This window comes from Anas platyrhynchos, chromosome 1 (genome assembly GCF_047663525.1).
Source record: "Anas platyrhynchos isolate ZD024472 breed Pekin duck chromosome 1, IASCAAS_PekinDuck_T2T, whole genome shotgun sequence".
Taxonomy (NCBI): domain Eukaryota; kingdom Metazoa; phylum Chordata; class Aves; order Anseriformes; family Anatidae; genus Anas; species Anas platyrhynchos.
The window spans coordinates 204138397-204163139 of NC_092587.1; the positions used below are offsets into that span (position 1 = coordinate 204138397).

Genomic DNA, 24743 nt, shown 5'->3' on the forward strand with positions numbered 1-24743 from the left:
AAATTCAGGAAATTGATCAGTATGCTCACTATGAGTGAGCTATAACACATTCAGTGATCAGCACAATGCAAGGCACTGTAGTGTGTGAATTTCTGCTTCTGATGTCTGCAACATCAGTTGCCTGCAGCAGTGGGTGATTTTGCTATGGTAAACAGAGTTAGTGGTTGCAAACTGTGTGCATCCATGAATTTGAAACCTGAGAAGCCCTGCAAACGAAGCACCTGTGCATAATGCAAAACGGTAAATTGTTGCTTTAGTTCAGCTGCATTCCAAGCACTTTGGGATGAAATAATAGAGCTACTTAGATAATAAAAGCAAAGGGAGATGAGGAGCAAGAGAACAAGAGAACAAGTTCCTGCAATATGGATGGGAAAAGATGCTTCATTTCCCAGGGTGCCTGGACTCTACTGATCCACAGGAGAACAAGTGGGTTATGAGGAAGAGGGGTATCTTCAATTTGACACCTGGATGATTTTGAACACAAGCAAAAAAAAAAAAATGTTATGGACACTGTCAGAGATTTTGATGTTTCTTGAGATGCTTATTTCAGTGACACTGGAATAATTCTGTAAGCTCACAGAGACTTTTTTTGGCATAGGTTTCTGCTGCCAATGTCCCTCAATATTGGATATTGGGAGTATTGCTGTGTTTATATTGCATAGCACAGGTCTGAGTATCCTGAAAAGCCTGTCTTAGGTCTAAAGCTTAGCAGGATTCACCAAACAAGATCCTGCTGTGTACTCCTGATCAGGTTAAAGGGTTTCTGTAGCCCTCCAAACTGAGGCTGATGGATGAGGTGGCCATTCAGTCTCCCACCAAAAGTCAACAAGAGAGGGTGCTCATGTAGCACATGGGAGAGTCTGGTATATTCCCAGCCAAGAGGATCTGATTCCTGCAGCTCTTGTTTCCTAAGTGCACACCATAATACCTAGTCTTAGTAGGTGATCATGGAGGAAGATTCCTCATCCCCTTTGGTGAAGTGTACTTTGCCATGCCAAGGATATATGTTGAACAAGACTGGAAGCTATTGAGGACACTCACCTTGTCACACCGATACTCCCCAAACTTCACCCCTCGGACGATCTGTTGGTAAATGAGATTGGTGGCCACGTTGTCCTCACTCGGATTGTGCCAGGGGGTGAAGATCTCCTTCCTGAAGAAGAGCCGCCACGGCGCGTTGCGCTCCTGTGCTCCTTGTTCTTTGGCATACTGCTCACACTGAGACACAGCATCCATCACATGGTCATTGCCACTCCCCAGAGAAGAGACCTAGTCAGGGCACAGGAAAAAGGTGGAATCCATCTAAAGGCTGATATCTCTACGTAGAGATATCTATGTCCAAGGCACTTCTGGAAGCCTCTAGCCCAACCTCCTGCTCGGAGCAGGCTCATCTTTGATTCAGGTTGCTCCATGCCTTCTCCTGTTAATAATTTCTGAATATCTCCGAGGAGGGAGATTTCACAGTCTTTCCGCAACACTGCTGTAGTGTATGACTGTTACTGTGAAAATCCTGCTGGCCTCTGCACAGTAGACGTGTTTCTTCCTGGCATTTTGGCTTGCCATCTGCAGCATCCTTCTTTCTGCCCTCTGGAAGGTGTGTAACAGCAAGGGGAACCTCCCTTTTCTTATATAGAGCTAGTCAGGATCAAAAAAAAACAAAACATACCTTGTCAAAAAGTGCGATGTAAAGCGAAAAGCCAAATCGGTCCTTCAGGCTGATTTTGTCGGCCAAAGAATTGCAGAGCTCTTTAGCAGTCGTTGCAGAGTCTGTCAGCAGCGTTTTTGTTGTCCCATCCATAAACGTGACAGGCAGCATGATCGGTTTCTTGGACTTTGTTGCCTAATGGGGTTAAAGCCAGACTTTATGAAAGTATGCAAATTTCAACCCCATCTAGACTATTTACCTATGTAGTCTTCCCCCCAGCAAGTGGTAACTGTTTTCTAATTCCTGGTCCCCGTGACTGACTACATTTCAATGCTTCCATAATGTACTTCTCAACAGGATAATGTATGGTCAGCCACTGGAAGCATGAGAAAATCTCCTTTTTTTGTATATGATATATTCAGCCATTGAAGTGTCTAATCTAGTAAATCTAAGCATGCTCAGGAATGCTCCTGGGCACTGAAGCACAATTGTCTATGCTAGTAAAGCAGCACAGAAAATGAGTATATATTGCATAAACTGGGCTTGTTCCAACTATAGCTGTCCTTGAGCATGCTTGGGCAGCTGTGATGCCCAGGGCCCATTCTTAGAAGATGTTTTGCCTGCATCCTTCATCTGGAAGAATTCCTAGCATACACGGGGGCTTGCTCAATGCCAGCTGGCCTCAGTGCCCGAGAACATTCTTGCATACGTTTAATTTACAAGTATTGATGTTGGCAAAGGGCATGATCTTCAATATGCACTGGGGCATGTGAGGGGAATGCAGTATTTTGGAAACACCTGACAATTCTGGAGAGAAATAGGCTTTTTTTTTTTTTTTTTTTTTTTTAATCACGCTGCTTTCTGTCCTGCCAGAGATGTGGTTCTTGTGAAAGGCTCCAACCCTCAGCCCCAGCTGCCTGGGGAGGGGATGGAGGGGCTCATACCTGCAGTTCCAGCCAGCTGGGTGGCTGTGTCCTTGTCCCATTGGCAAACGTCCTCCGCAACCTCTCTTCGCAATAGGGAGCATAACCAGGGGGGCCTCCGTTGATGAAGTTCCTTAAATACTGTTTGCAGCAGGGAACACTTTGTTAGACCATCAGCTCGAGGAGCCAAACATTTGCAAAGGTTATAAAGCAAATATTTATTGGAGAAAAGCCCTCTGGGACTGCTAAATGCAGGGATACCACTCAAGCTCAGGGCTTTCCTAAACCACATTGCTGGAAGCTGAGAGAAGGTAAGACACTCTGCACCCTTGCCTTGTACTTACACTATGCATTTCTGGCCTCGATGGATATAAGATACAGGGCTAGACACCTCTTTGATCAAAGCCAGTGCAGCAGATTTTATGTTCTGCTATTGCTGCCATTGATTTCAATCTCCAGAAAGTATTTTGAAGATGTATCATAAAATGCTATTGAATGTAGGCCAGAATGATAGGAGCAAATGGAAAAACAAAACAAAACAAAACACCAAAAACACTACAAATAATGATCAGGAAAACTGTAAGCAAATGTCACTCAGAACACTTATCTGCCAATTGAAAAGGTACTTCACAATTATATCAAACAGATATTTCCTTAGATTTTTAACTGTATTTTAAGAGACTCTAAAAAAGAATTTGAAGTACTTCACCATATGTTAAAAATACAATCACATTGTTGTACAGAAAGATAAATCCAGTGACTTCTACAATATGAGAGAAACACTCAAAAATATTACATAAATACATTGGCCAAACATGTAGCTAAGACTAAGAGTTCTGTAAATCATATCTTTTAGAGAAACTTTATAGCTCTCTGAATGATAACACAGCTGTTCCTTGGGTAGCACAGACTGTCCTTTATAACACTGACACTCTATAAATAATATTGGTAGAGAAACAGACATCTCCATCAATCATAACTTACAGAGATACTCCTAAATAGCTAGGTAAAAGAAGCAGGCTATATGGGTAGGAGCTGTTGCAAATGATTGCAAGCAGTCAATGCAGTGTAAAAGTGTAGTTTTAATTATTCTGCTAATAATGCTTGTATTTATATATATTTTTGTATATCTATTTTTTTGGGGTGGAACCTTCCCACCAAAGTCCATTATTAATTTTTAAAAAAAGGTACAAAGAACAAGAGTTTATGAGAGATAATGTGTATTGACCCGTGCTTAGCAGATGATAAAGGTTTCTAATAGGATCCAAAGCATGACCTTCATATTTAGGAACAGAAAAACATATGTAAACCTGCCTCATTAAACTAAACCCTTCTCAAAATGTTCAGTCCTAATTGACGTATTTCAGAGTTGTAGAATGGTTTGAAATTCAGCATCTTTTTTTTTCCATAACATTGCTGTTATTAAAGTTAAACCCAAAATAGCTTTTTCTTCTATTAAAACAGTGGCTAACTGCTACTAAAAGATTCAGGCATTAATTAGAAAATAGGTGAGGTTAACAAAACATCTTTTCTTAACTGGCTGATAATGCCTGGCTATCATCATTCAGCTGTAGCTATTGCAAGGTTAAAGCAGAAGTCAGTAAACTTGTGGTAAATCAGAATTTGGCCAACTACTAACTCCTTAAAAAGGGTACTGATAGATTAAAAGCATGATAGTAAGGTCTGATGCTGATGTGGTGTTTGTCTCCCAGTCCATAACAAGCTGAACTAGGTGGCCTGGGCTAATGTAGCTTTGACGTGAAGAATTTACTAAACACCAGAAATTTTTTGACTATTCCTCTGCTTTTTACAAAACAAGAAAAGTATGCTGTTGGGAGGCAGAACCAACATTTCATTGGGAGAAAGTTTTATTTTGAAACATAACATCTTAAGGTGGAAGGTATCACTGGTGTCCCTCTGGATTAATGCAGAGGCTTCAGAGGAGCTCCAAGACATGGCCCAGGTCACTGCCTATGTGTTGCTGTTTGCAAAACTGGAGCTTGGAAAGGCAAACCACAGCGTGTGTGACTGCAGGGGGTGTTCACATGCATACCCCAGGAGCCTCGGTCACCACAGGCTGCCCATGGGAACAGAAACTCTCTTGGTAGGAGATTCAGAGTGAGACCCTGGCTTGCGGTCTCAGAATTCTCCCGTAGAGAAGCCCTCTCTCTCCACACAGTGTAAGAAGGAGGCAAGTGTCTGAAATTAGATGGTATGAATACTTCCTATTGTCCCCAGCAGCCCAAAGTGCAAAAAAGGGCTGATCTTCTGCCCAAGATGAATAAGAGTACAATTAGCAAAACCTTCCCCAAAGCTTTTGGGAATATTACCATGTATTTCAGCACGGACCAGGACTTTGGGCAGAGGTACATGCCTGAGGCTTCAAAGCTGCTCATAAATTATTTCAGAGAAGTGCTTCACTCACCTAAAATAATTTTCCATTATTAAAGATTTAAATTCACACAATCTCCTGTGACATACTTTCTCAGATCTCATTTCCAGACATAATTTCATTTTCTGCCACTTTGCCAGTGATTTATCTGTGTTATTAGATTTCATACTGGCAGGGCCTGGGGATGAAGAAGGGATTTCTATTCTTGGCTTTGGCTTTTTCAATCCTGAGGACTGATATCTATGGAAACTAATGGAACACCTTTATCTCCAGCGGGCCTGGGAGCAGGTCCAGGCTCCAACATTCAAAGATCTGAGGGGGACAAAGGAAGTCTTGTCATGTCATGGCAAAGCGAAGACAAAGAGCTGAGCCCTTTGCCCTGAACCAGCCAAACTCTTAGTCATGGGATTAACTTGAGCGGCCCTGTGGGTGTTCGTCAGACTTGAGGTGTATAAATCATTTGGAAGGCAGGCTGTTCAAATCTAGGAACAAAACATGGACTTTGCCCAAGAAAAAAAAGAAAATCCTTAAGAAAAAAAAAAATATTTTCAATGGTGTTAAGCCACTTATCTCCCACTGACTTCAGTCCAGATGATCCACACCGCTTCTGAAGATACATTGCATAGAATGAGAGAATCACAGAATCAGTCAGGAGGAAAAGACCCTGAAGATCATGAGTTCCAACCATCACCCAGCACCACCAAGTCCACCTCTAAACCATGTCCCTAAGCACCACATCCACATGTCTCTTAAATACCTCCAGGGATAGTGACTCCACCACCATCCTGGGCAGCCAGTTCCAATGCCTAACTATTCTTTCCATTAAGAAATTCTTCCTGATATCTGACCTAAACCTGCCCTGGTGCAACTTGAGGCTGTTTCCTTGTGTCTGATCTCTTGTCACCCGAGAAAAGAGACTGATGTCTACCTCGCTACAACCTTCTTTCAGGTAGCTGTATAGAGCAATGAGGTCTCCCCTTAGCATCTATTTCATCTCCTGTGTGTCTGTTTAAAGAATTAGACAATTTCAGTATGACACATTGTGGGGCAAGTTGTAGTATGCAGAAAGCTATACAAACATACCTTGAGGTAAGTTAAACCACTTCTTTTCTATGTGCAATTTTTTATGTTAAGTTGTATTTATAATTTGCCACATAGTACTGTTCCTTGACAAATTAGAGGACATGCCTAAGGTTATACTGGCACAGTCAACAGAAGCTTGACTGAATGCGTAGACCTTTGGATGTGAGAAATGGGAGAAATGTGGCCGTTCTAGGTATACAAATTCCACTTGTGACCTCTGATAATCCAGTTTCTGAGGAGAAGTCACCTAATCAATTTTGTTCATCTAGAATGCAGGAGGCATCATCTAAATTTGTTGTCTACTCTTCCTGTAGAGGCACTGGAAAGAAAGAGTCATTTCTTAGGAGTAATTCATCTGACTAACTTTAGACATTGATCTTGGGAACATACACATTTTTCTTCCTGATTAGGGACTTTATATCATTGTCATTCCTGACAGCTGAAGACTAGGATGCTTTTCACTGTCAAACCCAAGAGAAAAGCTGGTTGCAAGGATGGAAAAGAAAACGTATCAGCAGGTAGTACCTGAGATAAATATCATCTACAATTTACCTTTACAAACTTCTCAGAAGGAGCAAAACATCCCACACAGAGGGACATCAGGATCCAACCCCTGGCATGGCTACTTTTGGATGGGTTCTGGGTCAGCTGTTTGCAGATTTGACAGTAGATTTCATCCCTGCAATAAGAATGAAGATAAAACATTTGAGTTGATCAGGTGGTGTTTTTCAGTGTGAGCAGAAAGAGCCAGACCCTGCCTGCATGTGATACTTAAAGGTTCCTTTTGGAATTGCAAGGATATCAATTTAACTATCCTAACAATGGTCACTCTGGTCATTGCACTGTCTCTAAAACACCATCCTTCACCAGTTCTGTAATGTCAACTGAATTTTCCCTGTGCTTCAGATAAGATTTTCCACAGCTGATGAACACTTCTTAGAGAAAAGAGGAGTAAAAGACAGGGGCAAGGTTCAAGTCTCTGAATGTCACCTCTGGAAAATGGAGTCTATCTTATAAAGATGGAGTCTTTCTTACAAAGGTTTCCCAGTGATATCAAGAGAATATCCTAAACTAAATTTCACAGAAAGCCACCAGCTGGGAGTCATCATTTGCTGGCTGTTACTCTTAAGACACCTGACCTTGCTTTGTGGAAGAGTTGGGAACTAAAAACTCCAGCAGAGGTCAAGGTTTGTCCAGCTCTTATGTATAAACAGACATTCTCAGATACATTGACGGGTATCTCAATTTGGGAATTAACATCCACTTTTGACTTTAAACTTTATTCTCCACATGCAAAATGAGAGATAACAGTACTTCCTCATCTATATGTGAGGCAGCAAAAACTAGTCAGCCAGCCTGTTATGTTGACAAACCCCATGGAAAAGCCCACAAGTAAGCTACTAGGACTGTCTGCAGAGCAGATTTTATGGAGAAATGTACAGCTTCCTGGTGAAGTGGGAGGAAGAAATGAAATGGATTGCATTACAACACAAACACATAAATAGGCTAAACTAAAGATATGCAGTCATCCTTAATTTGGTACTTGTTAATTTTCGAATGCTCAATTTAACAACTGGAATAAATTTGAGTTTTTCACTTCTGTGCCATTAAAATATTCATAGGAACAAAAGAGGTCTAAATGGTGAAACTGAAAACAAAGGGTGGTGAACAGCAAGAGTGAGCCTTAATAAACCAATCCAGCAGCTACTAGCACTTTCAGAAGCCTTTGAATCCCTCTGTGTGGTCTTTTAATCAGGCCTGAGATGAACACTAAGGAACGTGACCCAGCCCAGCCCACGTCATACAACACAACCAGGAAAATGAGAGCTTTGCAGAGCTGCACACACCATCAACATCAATTGGACGAGGATAGCTCAATGAAGAAGGAACGAAACAAACGGCATGTTTATGCCTTTGTCCTGATTTCTAACCTTAATGCTGGCCTGAGGATGCCATTACCAATAATGAAATGGAGCTTCTCCAGGTTGGAGGTGGGCCGGTCTTCGAGCATGCTATTACCTTGGAGGGTGGACTCCCCGTCATGAAGTCTCTTTGTCACCTGCCAACCAGACACATTGCTCTCGTTTAGTACAGCCAGCTGCTACGGCCCCCCACCCCACCCCAGGTGTGGTGTGCTCCCCCAGGAGGACTCCTCCACCTGCCAGGAAGGGTCTCAGAAGTTCTTCAGTCTAGCACGTTACCAGTGATGGGAGGTTGTGGCTTTGTTGGCTTTAATTGCATTCTGGTGAAGCTGAAAATGGTTCTGCCTAGTCACACTCCCCCCTGCTTCGTCTCTGCTTGGGTTTTCTACAGTGGTACCCTTGTAATTCAGCACTGGCCTGGACCCACAGTTGGGAGAGGGCCACCAAGGGTCATTGGAACAACCCCAGCTTATTGCCAAGGATGGCCTGTCCTTTCAACTCCATCTTATTAAAAAAAAATCTTAAAACACTAACAAAATGGACCCCCTCCCCATGCTAATGATGCAGCCAAGAGCACATAAGCATGGTGCTTTTTGTGCAGACAGGGTTGGCATTCATCCACCTACCAGCTCTCTGTCTCAGCTAGTCAACCCATTCTTCATTTAGGGCCACTGGGGAGAGATGAGAAATTCTGGAGTGCATTCAGAGCCACATTAGGATAAGATGGATTGGCTTCTGTTTCTCTCCACTGACTCTAAAGGGAAGGAGGGTGACTACCTCAGAGAGACCTTCATGCTGTCAAGCAGCTACAGCCAGGTGAGATGGTGCCTGCTCTGGAAGTGGACACATGGCAGTGTCTAAAAGAAGGCTGAATTCACATCTTTGCCTTGCTCTTACCCCTGTCCAAAGGATTTTTTGCTCCTCAGTCTTTTGGGGTGGTATTTTCTAAAGCTCTCAGCTTGGACTAACTGCTCCCATAGGGAAATTTGCACTGAAGAAGGCAGAGGCAGAGTGCGGGTGAGCGCTTTTGGATACCCCACCTCTGCTACCTACACCCCAGAGGAGGGCAGGAAACTAAAAGCAGGGGTAACATTCAGACCATCACAAGTGGTGAGAGGTATCGGCAGCTGGATGGAGGGCTGTGAGAGAGGGGAGGGGAGGTGCTGGATGGATGGAGAACGGGAGCCGAGGGGAGGCCGGCGCGAGGTGCAGACTCAAGGAGACATGGGAAGCCAACCTTTCCCCTTAAACACTCCTTAAATCTTTCAGGCAGAGAGACAGGTAGCGCCAAACCCAGAGGAGGGCTGGTTCTATGTTGTCTAGGGAAAAGCAGAAGAGAGTCAGAGAGGGCTGCAGACAATCCAACGGCACTTGTGCTGCCAGGCGGCCAAGCGTCTCCTCTCACCTCCTCCGTCAGTTTGGATTTCTTCTTGAGGGTTAGGGAGACCAGTTTGTGCCGCACACTGTTCTTCTTGTGCCCATCAATGTGAGTACTCTGCAAAGCAAGAGGCATGGAGTGAAATGTGGTGAGATGCAGAGCCCTGCCGAGTTAAGTCCTAAGATGAAGTCCTCCAAAGACACCCCAGAATGCACTGAGGATGCAACAGGGACTTTTATTTTTATTTTTTTGGATTTCCACAGCTTAATCTTCTGGCAACTCTTGACTTCCTTCTCCAAGATCAAGGGCACATTTTTAATTTAAATAATAAATAAATTTAAATAATTTAAATTTAAATAATAAATGAAATTTAAATAATAGAGCAGATCAACACAAAAACCCCAAAAGAGGGACTGATACAGGACACTGCACTCCCCCGATGTACTTCTCTGCCCATTGGGGAGGAGAAGGGAGATCAAAGCCCCATGAAAGACAGCAAGGCACCTCCCCAGCTGTATTGTTGGGGGACATCCAGTTATCTGTGTGAAGAAGGTGTAGGATCAACACCTGACACACAGACAATTCTCCCTTTGTAGCACAATTGCAGAGGAAATTAAAAAACAGATTGGCTGCAGCACAGCTGCAAGTCATTTCTTCCAACTCTTTCCAATATACAAATACAATCTCTTACAGACATATCATTTACCTCTCCTTCTCCCTGCAGAGCCTGCAGTTCTTTCTTATAGGTCTTCTTCCCAAGAGTCTCATAGATTTTTGTCATCACTGGTATCTTCTCACCACCATCACTCATGGCTGTATGATATTTCGGCTCAGGGAGATCTCCCATGAAACGGAGGATAGTGATCCACACAGCAAGTGCTGCCTGTTGGAAAATAAACTGTAACCCCACCAGCTCACAGCAGAGCAGTGGAGGGGGTGGTCAAGCCATGCTGAATCCATCAGGATCACCACTGTGGTTTCCCTGTACGGAGACAAAACACTTTCCTGCACCCCACACAACAATTCTGCCTGCAACACGTTCCTCATCTGAGCGAGCAACAGCTGGGAAGGCTGGTGGCCAGGATCACAAGTTCAGGCTTATGTGTTCATGCCATCATGAGTGTGCTTGTGGAACCTACAAGGGGCTTGTTTCTTGGCTAGGAGCTGTCACCCTTACAGAGAAGCAGCGACTGAAAACTCCTAACCCACTGAAGAAAAGGAGAACCATAGAGAAGGCAAATTCACGGCCAGTGTAATGTTCATTACAGCCGTGTGGGCTCAGTGCACTTCTGCCCTTGTACTTCTGGTTATAGGACAATCCTTTATTCTCTGCTAGCTCTGCACTGGTGCACCTGGAGAGGTAGGAAACAACTTTTGCAGCTGCCAAATAACAGCTGCACTAGCGTAACAATTTGCATCATCCATGCCCTAAGCCCAGAGCACTTTATTAATTTTTTTAACACAAATATCAAGGTACAGAGAAGGACTCACCACTAGGTCCCTCTAATGCTTGCTGTGTTGTTTCAAAGCATGCTGGTGGGACAGTGTTTAATGACACGTGATGGGGGCTGTGCTCTCCACTGAACCACATCAACGTATCCCAAAGGCAAACTGGTGCCCTTTGGGTGAAGAGCTCCCCAGGCTTCCTCCAACCCACCCTGCTCAAGGATTTTCATCCCCTGCCTCACCAACTGGTCTCCTTCATCCTCGTGGTACAGGAGAGGCTGCTTGAGAGGCCGGCGAATGTAGGTGTGTGTTGTCGTGCCCTGGAAATATGTGGCGGCAAACTTGGCAAATTTGTACTCTGAAAGATCTTCCTCCTCTTCCTCGGGGAGAGGCAATGCTGCATCGAGGTCTTCTTCCTCCAGTTCCTTCTGGGCTCGCTCAAGATCCTGGTGGGAAAGGACATGTCAGGTGCTCAGCATGGCTTTGGATGCTGAGCAACTTTCCCCTTCCTTCTGACTTGTCTGCCTATCTGATTTCCACCCCAAAAGGAAAAGCCAGCAGGGGGGAAACCAAGAAATGTTACTATGGAGCTCAAACAAAGCCTGAATCCTGTGGAACATGCCTTTGCCCTCCAGTGTGTCCAGATCAGTAGGAGAAGCATTAAGCGTGGCCCCCACTCCCAACTTGAGTAAAAGGTGTCCAAGAGCTAAATGTGATGAACCACAAGGGAGAACATCTCAGAGGCCACAGCTCCTCAATGATTTTACAGCAATACTGCTCCCTTCCACACAGCAGCCCTGAGGAAAGCCTGCAGACTGCATGTCTGCCCCAATCACAGCATGGCAAACTTCTAGAGACATGAAAAAGGAAGGAATTCTTGAAGGAAGCCTTCAGAAATCCCCTTTTGGATTGCCTCATTCTACCCTGATATAATCACAGAATCATAGATAGAATATCCTGAGTTGGAAGGGACCCATAAGGATCATCAAGTCCAACTCCTGAATACAATCCATGTATTCCTAAAGCCTTTCATGTTATAGCCAGGCTTGTGTATGTCTGCAGTACCTCGAAGCCGTTGGGTGCCTGCCCCTCCTGGCCAGGCAGGGAGGAGGTCGTCCCTAGGAATCCAAACATTTTGTCCACCATATCCGAGTCATTCACTGGCTCGTTGCGAGCTTTCTCCATTTTTTCTAAAAGCTCTTTCTTCCGACGTGCTTCCTCCTTTTCCTTTACTTCTCTCTCTGCATCTTCACGGGCCAGCTGGGCCAGGCGTACCTGGAGGGGGACACATGCAATGACTGAACTGCCTCCAAAGAGCCAGCTCTGAATTCTGCAGGGCCTGGATTTGCAAGGCAAAGTGCCTGGTACTTGGGGCACTATGCCAGGAATGTGGCTTGGAGCAAACCAGTAGCATGTCTATGCCTCAGCTTCCTAACTGCGGGACAAAGCAGTAGGGTTTTCGCCTTCCTTAGTGCCTGTTTAGAGTCTCTGGTCCATGCACAGAGACTCCACTCACCTTAATTTTTCTTTTTATACATCTACCTATGTGCGTGCACACACACACATTATCTACACAGTGGGCCAGCTCCCCCCTCAGCCTTCATACAAGACCAAAAGGAAGCAAATAATAACCATAATCTCTGACATTCCTGTGCAGCAGATCAGAAATTCTGGAGCAGCTTCAGTCTAGTTAGAACACAAAGGTCTTTAGAGAATTAAACACAAATAGGTCAAGCAGGCCAGAAATGTCTCAGATATTTTTGGCATTCCTCCTCAACAGAACAAACCCAAGCCCTGGAAAATGGTGACACAGAGCCTCAGAAAGAGAGCAGTCCTGGCGTACTTGGTGTTTCTTTTCTGCTTCCTCCTTGGCTTTCTTGGCACTCATCTCCTTTCGGAGCCGTTCCTCTTCCGCCAGCCGAAGTTTCTCTGCTTCCAGGCGCCGATGATACTGGTGAATAAACACAGGAGCCCTTCTCAATATTTCCTGATTTTTGGATTTTTTTTTTGGTGCTTTTTAAACACCAACCTCACAAGAACGCGATGCAGGAGCTGTCTCCCCTGTCCCCACGTCCATTTCATAGCCATCTTCTCCTCCTCAATACTCACCTCTCCTCGGAGGCGCTTGTAGAGCCTTCGGGCGATCATGCCACGGGCATAGGCCTGGACGGTGAGGACAGCCCAGAGGCGGTGTCGGAAAGCCCTGCGGACCAGGTAGCCCCTGCAGCGGGCCTGAAACTCGATGATGCGCCGGCGGGCCATGTGGTACTGCTTGTGGAGCTTGCGGGATCGGTAGAGGGCCTGCAGTCTCAGGAAGCCGATCCGCATCTGAAAAAGGGAGAAGGTTGAAACCACCCCACCACAGCCCATGGGCTTGTCCACCCTGAGCAGGTTTCCCTCGCTAATCTCCTTCTTGTGTGGATGTAAACAAGAAATCAGCTCCCTCTGGGACAAGCCTTCGGGAGGGAAGTTCTCCAAGAAGGTGGAGAAATGAAGCCCTTTAGCTGCTGCACGGATTCAAAGCTGAGGGAGGATGAAGGGAGTTTCTTCCCCACTGAGTTTCTCCCTTTCTTCCCCACTGATGTTTCTCCCTTTAAGAAGCTTCAGGAGGTCTGGTTCCTCATACCAACGTAGCTACAAGCCAGGAGGCTGTTCTCATGGAGTTCCAGCACCTCCTGTGGGCTCCCCTGGTAGTCACTGCTCCTGTAGACCTCCTGCCAAGGACCTCTTTTGTGGAAGAAGGCAGTACCCTGAGCAGTCTAGAAATGGTTATTCCTATCATGTTGCTGTCTCTGAGGATGATATTGAACACTTTGGACCCCAGCACGCTTCCCCAGGGACCCACTGTCAGGTCAGAGCCAGCTAGGACAGCAAGACAAGAGGACAATGGATTGGGTTGAGGAGAGGCCAGGAGAAAGCCCTGACTGCAGATGTGGTCACACCTGGAGGTGGAGTCTGATTTTTAGAGGAAACTGCTTTTGAATTTTCAGTCACCTGGAAACTGGAGGAAGATTTTAAAACCCCAAGTGCCCATTTGATATAATAGACATCTAACTTATGGGGAGAAATGACAGTGAGAAGGTGGTTAGGTGCTCTCTTCAATATGAAGGCAAAGCATCAAAAGCACAATTCCTTTCATTTTGCCAACCTAAACATTCCCTCAACCCAGTGGGGCAGATTGAGCCAGAAAAATCTAATTTAGATCCCACCTGAAAGAAGCTACAGGTGTGAGGAAGCACCCGTATACTTACAGCACCGTAGTTCTTCCTGCAGTTATGTCCACGCCAGTATCTCTGAATCATCAGGGCTGAATTTCTCACTTTCAGGAAATTGGACCTGAAAAGGCATTTTCATCACTCGTGTCTGTGGTTTGGACAGTTACCATCTCCAAGTTATCATCTCCAGGGTCTCATTCTTTTGACTTGAAATTGAGCAACTAGGTGAAGTAAACTGCATTTTTGGCCTGAAAATATCTCCTCCCCAACATTCTTTGCCTTTACAGGAAGGTCTGTGGAGGCTCTCTCTGATAGATCTCCACAGGCTCATACATGGGAGTGGGCAGAGCAGGAGATGTTGGAAACAGTCCCTGTCTTCCCTCCCTTGCAACCTCCTCTTTCCTCTGAAATTTCCTCACTGCCTGCTCTCCGTGCTTCAATCCCAGCCACCTGCAAATGGATATAAATGATCTAATGATCTAAACTATCAAGAGCAAACTCCAGCAACACCACCCTGCTACCCTCGACTGCTCCCTGTGTACTGCTTAGACTGTTCTGGTCCTGTGCTTAGACACCCTGGGGACAAAAGCATCAGGAGGTCTTGGAGGTCTCTGTAGGATTACCATGGGAAGGTCTTACAGCAGCCTTCTGGTACCTAAAGGGGGCCTAAAAGAAAGATGGGGAGAGACTCTTTATCAGGGAGTATAGTGAGGGAGTGGTTTTAAACAGAAAGAGGGCAGGTTTAGATTGGAGATAAGGAAGAAATTCTGCCCTCTGAGGGTGCTGAGGCCCTGGCCCATGCTGCCTAGAGGAGCTGGGGGTGCCCCAGCCCTGACAGTGCCCAAGGCCAGGCTGGATGGGGCTGGGGGCCCTGACCACGGCAGGGGGTGAAATTAGAAGGGCTTTAAGGTCCCTTCCAACCCAAACCATTCAGTGAATCTATGATTCTATAAGGTGACAAGGCTTCTCAGAGTTATTTGGCACGTGACTTTTCCTCAAAACCTAAGGCCCAGCCTTTGTGCTCAGACAAAGAGCACAAAGCCCCAAGAGGTGTTCCTGTCTCTTGTCTGTGCATGAAGCTTGGACGTGGCTGTGGCTCCTCCTTGCCCTCCACAGCTGTGCAACGAGCTTCCAATGGTCCATCTACTTGCTCTCCTCCCAGGTCTGTGGCAATCAGTGTACAGAGGGAGCTTGTAGAAGGCTTCTTTGGCTTTGTGGAGAAAGCTGTTAGTCACTACGGAGGACCTGATAACCCCATTACAGCTTTGTGGGGTTCCCATAAGACTGGAGGCTTAGCATTGCCTTCAGCAGAGTCCCACTACTATGTTGATGTAGCAAGCATCAGTTCCCTTGAAGTCAACACTGGATAGGGAGAGAAGGTCCTATTCTGTCTGTATTTGAGGCAACTAATAATGTTTTCTTCTGGTTTCTTTTACTAATTTCCTCCAATACTTGCTGCAGCTGAGTGCCAAGTCCCCTCTTGCCAGCTGAAGGCAGGGCAGATTGGACAGGCATGGAGGGAGCAACATTTCCCTCAAAAGCTGCTTGTAAGCCCACCTCCAGGTGCCAGCAGGGCTCACACATACCTGTCTTTGAACCCGCGCACGACCTTCTGGATGAGGATGACTTTGTCTGTGATGGCTTTGTCCCTCTCAATCTCCAGCAGCATGTCGTGGTGGTCCTGAGGGACGAACCAACAACCATGTCAGAAGATCTCCATCTACTTGAGGTGGTGCAAGCGCAAGGTCTTGCAGCATGGCTGGGGCAATCCCAAGCTCAAACCCAGGTGGACAGAGGATGGCTGGAGAGCAGCCCTGAGGAGAGGGACCTGGGGGTGGTGGGCCTGGGGAAGAGAAGGCCCTGGGGAGACCTTACAGAGGCATTCCAGTACTTAAATGGGGCCTAGACGAAAGCTGGGGAGGGACTCTTGGTCAGAGCTGGGGGGACAGGACAAGGGGCAGTGGCTGGAGCCTGGCAAGGGGGAGGCTTCGGGGAGGCCTTGGGAAGAAATTCTGCCCTCTGAGGGCACTGAGGGCCTGGTCAGGGTTCCTTCCAGCCCAAACCATTCGGTGATTCTATGGTTCTCTGATTTAGATGTGGCTGGCAGGGTGCTATGAGGCCCTTCCCCAGAGAAGGTGTCCAAAATAAACTCTTGGGGCATTTTCCTCCCCAAACATACCCCACCTACTTTCTGGGGAAATCCTAATATAGATCCTAGAGATCCACTGTCTTCATTCCAAAGTGAACCAGAGCAGGAAGAAGACATACATAATGCTTTATAGTTTCAAAACATCCCAATTACATTGGTCTTCCATGCAAAGCTTCCTGCTAATGCCTTTTCAGCCATGGGACCAACTCCCAGGAGCACAGGAGAGGTTTGGAAACAAACCCTTTTGCTCCCTCCAGCAAAAGCTGCGATGCCTCCACACCCAAGGACAAAAAGGCTTTATTACATGGAATTTCCTTGCCCTGAAACTTTCAGATGCACCAGCCTCGGCTTTCTTTTGATTCCTCCCACACCAAACTCCACTTTCGTTCCTGGCTGCGGCATGCTGAGCCCTGCCATGCTGGGTGCAGTGGAGGCAACTCTGCATGTTTCCTGCTTTGCTCGACCTCACGCTGCCCTTCAGGGCCTCCCAATTTCTCCATTTCCTGCCCTAACAGCTGTGAGATCTTGATAACAAGCACTGGAAAGAGCGACTAGTAGGAACAGCTTCCAGGGAAGGGATGAGGGTGTTCGTGCTGGAGATGGGTTGGGGGGGTTATTTAGATATAAGCCACCACGGTTTTCTGCTGAGATTTTTGACCGAAAGTTTTGTTTCCATCCTGGTTCCTGGCCAGCTCAGCCTCCTCTCCCAGGGGCAATGCAAGAATGGGTTTGTAAGGAGCAAGGAGTGTGAATGGGAAGTGGCTACTCTCATCTCACGGAGACCTGAAATGCTGGGCTGCTCCATGATAGCCAAACTGATGCAGAGAGGGAAGCTGTAGGCATGTCTTGTATTGTGCAAGGACATAGCAAAACTGAAGTGAGTCTGTTGTGCTCTCAGTCCCTCCCTTTACAGGGCTCTGTGTGGGCCTCTCTCCCTCTGCTGTGCCTTTTGGGTGAAGGCAGGAGATGAGACAGTGCGTCACAGCCCAGGAGGGAAAAGGCTATGTGTTGAACGTGACTATTTCTGCTCCACGCGTGCATCAGCACTGGCAGAGTGTCAGGACTTCCTCCTGCCCACTGCTTCCTACACTGGCCCCAAATATCCTGCCTTGGCTCAGTTTCTGCCGACTGCCAGGCCAGGACAGAGACCACGGGTAAGGGACACATCTTGTGATGGAAAGGGGATGCTAGGAGACCCCTTCATGGGTAAAAATCCCAGATGGCAGGGGGGACGCGGAGAGCCCATACCTTCAGGAATATCTTTGTCTTGCCGATCTGCCAGTCATCGTCCTTCCCAAGCACCGCTTCAGCAATGCGCTGGCATGTCCCGCGCAGGTCGCCCTGGTGGGAAGCAAGGTGGTGTTCACCAGGACCAGCCTCACCCCTGCTGCTCAGTGGTGGCCCTTTCTGGTCTCATTTCCAGCAGTTTTCTGTTAATAAGCTTCTTACCACATTTAAAATAAGTGAGAGGGATGGGCTGAATATCCCTTACTACTCAGCTGCCTGTCCCTACGATTTTTCCTCCACTTGGAAAGCCCAGAGCACCACCACAGCATCTGGAGATTCCCCATAAATGCCTCAAGACATACCAGAAGAGAGTGTTTGCAATGGAAAAAGGTACTCACTTGCTTGTATGCTGGCTTCACACCGGGCATGAGCACCCGGTACCGGTCCACGAACTCCACAAACGTGTAGCGGATGGGGTAGCCAGCCCGGCGGATCCGGATGGTCTCCATCATCCCCGAGTACCTCAGCTGCCGGACACACAGTTCCCGATCGAACAGCTGGGGAAGTTACAGGACTTATTACTGGTGCTTTCTGTGATTGCACGTCTTGGCCAGGATTGGCCATAGGAGCTGTGTAGTGCATTGAAGTCATGCACCCACCCAAACCCAGGACTAGAGGAGCCTTGGCTGTTATGGACCTGATCCTAGAATATTTTCTGCTTTTCTTTAATTCCATTTTGCAGAACTTGATGTGTCCTACGCGCTACAAAAGGGACAGAGAGAACATCACCTTGGGGAACTGAGACCACACCATAGTCACCCTCATCGTGACTACTCATGGTCACTGAATTCTGCTGGCAGCTCCGAGCTTTACCGGTGTGATCACAGCAGGCAGGGCAATGCCATTTTGAAGGCTGAGGAAGCCAAGGACCAGATGAGTAAAGGCTCAGACACCAAAAGGGTGCCTACACCCTTTGAATTAGGATATGTGGCTCCCCAAAGTCACACAGAAGAAGAGTGCAGCCTTGTGGATGCCTGAACCCTGAGCTCAGCCTGGTATCTTTAAACCACTCCTTGTCTAGGAAGACATCCAAGAAGGTAAAAATGAATAGATCAGACCAGAGACCAGCAGAGGGTTTTAGGGAAGGGACAAATCTCAGAGCAGTGCCCATGGCTGCTCCTGAGAATCAGTGGGCAGTTGCAAAGCAATGCAGTCCTTGCAGATGTTTGCTAATGAACCTGGCTGCTCTCCTTTGCTTGGGGCACCTCAGGGAGGAGAATTAGGGATGCTGCTGAAGCAAAGGGAGGCTCAGAAAAATCCCTGCTGGTGGCTTGGTGCATCAGTGCATTGGGGAGGATCCTGGAGCCCCTGAGACACCCTCTTGCAGCTTGATGTTGTCTGCTGGAAGCATCAGAACAGAGTTCAACCCAAGTGTAAAATAAAAGCAAAATAAAGGCCCTCTCTTCAGCTGTCTAAAGTATGAGCACATGCAGATATGAGCATCTAAAATACATCATCTAAGTTCCCAGTCCTGAAGGCAGTTTTTGGAGGAGGTCATAGCAGCCTCTTTGAGAGGGCTGGAGTGAAGTGAGACAGATCCTGATCCCAGAAGACAACAGATGAGGGAGAAAAAGGCAGAAGGCATCATCATCTGGATTTGGACTCAAGCTGTCCTTGACTAACGTGGTACTGGGGGCTGGAGAGGTGCATTATTATTTAGGATTTTATTTAATCCTATTTTGAATACTGAGCCATTTCTAACAAGAGGCAGGTGCTGTGCGTTCCTCTCTCCCTGTACCACGTTTGTGGGCTTGCAAACAAGCTCCCAATACAAACAATTTTATTTTTTTTTTTCCCAAAGTACATTTTAGAAGGAAGCAAAAGTTTTAGAATAACAGAGAGTAACAAACAGTCAGGACTTTCCACTGACCTTTCACTTCCCACTATACCATTTCCTATCACTATCAGTACGCTTTCCTTCATAGCCTCGGACAGAAAATGAACTCCCAGAAAAAGTTTTCTTTTGCAATCGCCCTGCAGAGCTCTGTGTCCCGTTTTTCCTTTGTTTTACGAAACCAAGCCAAAAAGAAATTTAGCAAAAAAACACATTTTGTATCTTGTAGCACTACAGCCCCTTATGCAGTGTTCACTCATCCCCTCATTGCTTTAACGGGGAGATTAATTTCTCTTTGTCTGATTCTTTCAAGCTTCTAGCTGTTTTTTATCCCACTAAATGTCTTGTAAATAAATGGGGTGAACAGAATATTCTAGTTTAGAGCTTGTAAGAGCTGGTCAAATCCAGATTTACTACGAAGGATGAAAAATGCCTGACTGAATCCCAAACATCCAGGTGTAAAAGCAGCTCGGAGTTGGGGCATCAGGAATAATTTGTTAATGTCAGCTCAGGACGTGCAGCTATTTTTCAACATCACCCATGCGCTAAAGCAAAGCTTTGGTTTGATCTCAGCTCAGATGATAATCTCAGCTCAGATGTATTGTTTCATATTAATCCAAAGTCTTCCTTTAATTTGCTATTAACAACCTTTTAATTTTCACCAAAAGCAGGATAAGAAGACAGTAAACTGCCCGGAGAGCCACCAATCTTTTCACCCCATGCTGTGTTAGGTTCACCGAATGGCAAAAATAAGTTTCAAGTGAACACTGCTTGTATGCAACAGCTCTGAAATTTGATATTTTGTGCTTCTATTTTTCCACTCGTTTGAGCTTTGCTATCTCACTGTAGATAAAACTCCACCTCTGGCTAGATTACTCCTGAAGTACAAAGGCATGGCCAAAATGACTCACAGAAACAAGCAGCTGAAAAGATTATTAAATCAAGCCGTTCCTCCCCCAAAATTATCCCTATCAAGAGCAGTGAGAGGCTAGCACAAGATTGCTGATACCTCCAGGGTCCAATCCTGCTGGGGTATGATCCTGAAGCTGGAGTTTTCAGCATCATCTCCCTTCCACCAAGTCACTGCATGAGAGGGCAGTGGTTCTGCAGCCACCTCCTTTCCTTTCATTTGCTCATAAAAGTTTGTCCCGAAAGCTTTCATTGCTTTTGCAGCAAACACAATAAAAACGGCGTTTTTAACTGGCTGCCACTTATTTTTAAGTTTCTGAGCAATATGTACATCTATTTTTTTCCCTTCAGGCTTGCTGTAGCTGCATTTAAGAGTACTCTGAACATTGTGGGGAATTGCCTGTAGGTTGTTCATCCGGATAAAATGTTGTAATAATCCTCTCTGGCATAGTCTAACCTCCCTCCCCTGGGAATCACAGTTAAGTAATTCCTCTTACATTTCCTCTGTGTTATTTCCCTTTTCCTTTTTTTTTTTTTTTTTTTTTTTTTTAACGATTTTTAACTATTTATTCACAATTGTTACAAAAACAAACACACAAAAAAATCAAACTACGAAATATCAAAATAAACAGTTGAAACAAATCTAATGGGTAAAACCAAGCAAGGTCCCTCAGAAACAAAGGTTTCTGGAATGGGATCATTTTTAAGGGACTGTCAAACCCTGCAATAGGGCTGGACGCAGGGTCCTACAGCTGGTAGGGAGGCTCCCACCCCTTATAGAAATCAGATGCATTTCCTATAGGGGAAAGGGCTGCGGGGTGAATTCCTCGAAGTTGTTCTTGGGAAGAAAGGCAGGGGAAACATCTCCCCTCTAAAGAAGTTTTGGGGTGCAAAGAAAGTGCCCAGCTTTGCCAGCTTTTCCTCCACATGCTTTGGTGACCCCTCTGCTTGCAGAAAGGGCTGTGGGTTTTTTTCTAAGCACCCAGGGTCAATCCTGGCTCCACCGATGCCCGGAGGACTTTTCCCATTAGCTCCTGTGGATAATCCCATACAAAACCCCCCAAAAAAAGCAACCGGGACAGAAAATCAGGACTCACCATGGGCTTCTTGTACTCATTGGGCTTGATGCAGCGGACGAAAAAGGGCTGGCAGACGCTGAGAGTCCTCATCAACAGCTCCAGGGACCGCTTGAACTGGCTGCTGAGCGTCGGCGAGCGCTTCCTCGTCTCTGCTCCCTGCAAAACGGCGGCAGAGCGGGCTCAGGAAATGGAAGGATAACAGAGCCTTTCCCCTCCGGCCCTGTCCCTGGCAGCCTCCGGCTGGAGGCGGGGAGCCCAGGCTTCAGGGCTGCGGTGGAGGATGCCCGAGGTGGCAGAGATGGGGAGAGGAGAGGGCTCGGGGCCACAGGTTGCCTGGCTTTGTCAGATCAGCTTGTGAGAGCAAAGAGCCCCTTGTAGGGCTTCAGAAATTTCTATATTGCAGCCTGGGGTAAGGCATTTGCCCAGGGGTGCTCCACAGGAGATGCTTGGGCTTCCCCCTCCCTGTGCATCACAGCGCGGTGATGCTGACCCCAATGTCCTTGTTCTTCATGTCTGACCCATCTTCTGCACCCTGGACCAGCCTCCAGAAGCTCCTGGAGGCAGAAAAAAACAAGCCAAGGGCATGTTTGCTGCAGGAGACTCTGCAACAGCTCCAGAAACTGCTGCTGAGGTTTATTTTTCCCCAGTCTGTGCTACAGGGAAGATCTGAGTTTTGTCTGGAAAACTAGACCAAAGGATTTAGGGTGAAACTTTGGGATGATTTGGGGAGAGTCGCAACTCGCTCCAACTTGAAAATAGGACACACTGTGACATGACCTGATGGCCAGAGATTTCCCAAAGGGAGGATCCCAGCAGGAATTTCGTATACATTTCCTCCGAACATCCTCTTCATTGCAGGTGGTCGAGCCACGTGTGGAGCCACGAAGTCCCCATTTGCACTGACCTCGCTGCTCTGTTTCGCAAGGCGGCGAGTTTTTATTTTGACCTCTTTTGCTAAAAACTTTGTGTGCTTCATCCTACAGCAGTCGGACATCGTCCCCACACCCCATAAAGGAGGCATTTCCATAGCCCAGGTTGGACACGGTGAAAGGACAAACCCAGTCAGCACAAACACAAAGTCGTCATGGAATTCCAACAAGGCAACGTGAGCAGAGAAAATCCAGCTCATGCACACCAGAAAAACCCGGCCCTCTTGGCCAAGAGAGCTCACGGGGCTATCGGTGATCTCCCCCAGCAAAATCCTCCCCTAAAGGACAAACTGTTAACGAATCTGAAGTAATTAATGGATGCAGCTGCTGCCTGCAATGTGCTGTAGAGCCTGGTGTTTATGTTTTGTCACGGATTTGATGGGGAAATGGCTGTTTCAGCAAGGATCTTAGTTTGGATAGCGTTGATTAATGCTTTCTTACCACTTAGCTAATTCTGTGCAGGGGGTCACCCCTAAGGCATGAAGAAGGACAGTCACAAGAAGCAGTGACAGACACAGGAGCGGGGCTGGAAGGTGGAAGCAGCTGCCTGTTTGTCAGGTTTGCAGGTTTGTGCTTGGCTGGGAGAGGTCATTTTTCAGCTGTGGTGGTAGAAAGGATGCAAAACTTTGTACCAGGGGCTCCTACATGGGAACGTGAGAGCTGTTTGCTCCCAGACAGCAGGTCCTGCCTTCCTGGGGCCTTGCATGCACCCAGCTCTGGTAAAATGGTGTCATCTCCATCCTTACCCTGAGAACCTTTTGATGGGAAGGGCAGGAGGGAAGGGACACCGGCCAGAAGTGTCTTCCTGGCCAGAATCTGGCCACAATTTGTCTCCTATCTAAATCAGCAGAGAGCTCTCAGCTCCTGCACCACCCCATCCATTCTCATGGACCTGGGAGGTGAATGGAGGGCTCTTCCCTTCCATCCCTGGGCCTGACGCTTGCACACAAATCCTTCTCCATGGGCACCAACCAGGCTCTCAGCTGGGCCATGAAACCTCAGATGTTTTATACCAGCCTCCTCCTGCATGGACAGGATGCCAGCGCTGAAGCCAGCGTTCCTCCTGCCTCACCTGAGAATCACACCTCTTATTTCAACAAAACAGCCAGAAAAAGGAGCAGAACAGCCCACCAACATGGCCTAACAAGGCACTGGAAATGGAAGTTTATAGAGACTGCAATATTTTGAGGACAGAGACACTCTGTTCATCATTGTCCATACAGAGCCCAAGGAGGATGAGACCTGTGTGTCACTGGGAAGGAGGAGCAGCATCCACAGGTGCTGTAACCTGGACTGGGGCACTGAGTTATCACTCAGCATCAAAGGACAAAAAAAAATGAAAAAGAGAAAAATAAGGCAAAAAATAGAATTATAAGATTCACAGGGAAGCATCGTCTCAAAACAGAAGTTCAGAAAGGCATGCAGCCCAGCATGAAATTCAGACATGCTTCAGTGCCGCTTCTTTTTGGCACCTCAGCCTGGCTTTAGAGGTGCAGAGACATGTGGCTGCTTGCAGTAGCATAAATACAAAAATACAAAGCACAAAAATACAAAAAGTCAAGGCAGGACATCAGCAGCAGGACACAAGAGGACATTCCCCTGGAACAGGGTGCTTGAGATCCCCAGGGGGATACCACCAGGACGCTTCCCAACGTCTCTGTGAGGCTGTAAAATGTCTAGGGACCTATTCTTACTCCTCTCTTGGATGCCTTGGACATATTTAGGTACTGATTTAGGGCTGGGAAAGCAAAAACCAGTTCAGCCCAGCTGCACCCTGTATAGTCTGTGGATGAAGGTGGGCTCTGGGCAATGGAAACTCTCCTCACCTCTTTAGGATTGTAAATGGTGGATTGCAGTCCTGAGCCATGCCAATAGGACACTATACTTGTCAACCTTTTTTTCTGAAGTCTGAGGACTCCAATGCTCCCTGTTTGCTGAGGGAAATGTCACTGGGGTGGCCTCCAAGTGAGCACTGAAAGTTGAGGCCCTTTCACAGTAGGTTCTGTGGTGGCATTTGGTGAAGAGACGGTCTCTGTCCCCAAGGATGTGCAGCCTGGAAAGTGTCCTGAGATACAAATCAGTGTCCTGAGATACAAATACTGGATGGATAACAGTGCCAAGTGTCACTATTTGGGGCTAAATCCCTATTTTATACAACTCACTGATGGAACGTCTCCTTTGGCCTAGCAGTTCTACCCTTGCCTCAGTGCCTAACAAATATGACCAATTATTATTCACTAGAAAACTTACAAAACTTGAGGCTATATTACAAGAACAGTCATGACAAGAACTTTTAGAAATAATCAGTGTTACTTGTCCAATTTCCCTCTGCCTCCTGTTGTCATCAGTGTAAAAGACTGGCATGAGAATTTCTGACAGATTTTGCACAATTCTCTCCTGTGCTTCATTTCACCATGTCTTAATTCAGGAAGGATTTTCTTTTTTGGTGTGGGGCATTGCTACAATCCTAGAGCAAGGCCCAGTGAGATGCTGCTATCCAAACACCTTGAGGCTGTGATATGGAGGGGAAGGAGTTCAGCTCTGGAACGAAT

General features: G+C 46.6%; 1 protein-coding gene across 5 annotated transcripts in view; it reads right to left on the reverse strand.

Moving 5' to 3' along the window:
- Positions 1–24743, reverse strand: part of MYO7A (myosin VIIA) — an 86839-nt gene that overhangs the window by 13561 nt on the left and 48535 nt on the right. For 4 of the 5 annotated variants that reach the window (XM_038177874.2, XM_038177871.2, XM_038177870.2 and 1 more), the window contains 16 exons: positions 21281–21418; positions 17779–17937; positions 17402–17494; positions 15591–15685; positions 14041–14125; positions 12899–13117; positions 12633–12740; positions 11855–12064; positions 11032–11235; positions 10050–10226; positions 9371–9460; positions 7975–8102; positions 6596–6722; positions 2590–2709; positions 1667–1840; positions 1042–1269 (listed from right to left, as the gene is read on the reverse strand). In XM_038177874.2, coding sequence (XP_038033802.2) covers positions 1042–1269; positions 1667–1840; positions 2590–2709; positions 6596–6722; positions 7975–8102; positions 9371–9460; positions 10050–10226; positions 11032–11235; positions 11855–12064; positions 12633–12740; positions 12899–13117; positions 14041–14125; positions 15591–15685; positions 17402–17494; positions 17779–17937; positions 21281–21418 — 2355 coding nt within the window. Of the gene's footprint in view, positions 1–1041; positions 1270–1666; positions 1841–2589; positions 2710–6595; positions 6723–7974; positions 8103–9202; positions 9285–9370; positions 9461–10049; positions 10227–11031; positions 11236–11854; positions 12065–12632; positions 12741–12898; positions 13118–14040; positions 14126–15590; positions 15686–17401; positions 17495–17778; positions 17938–21280; positions 21419–24743 lie in introns of those variants that run through there. The other variant, XM_072032903.1, reaches the window with a different exon arrangement.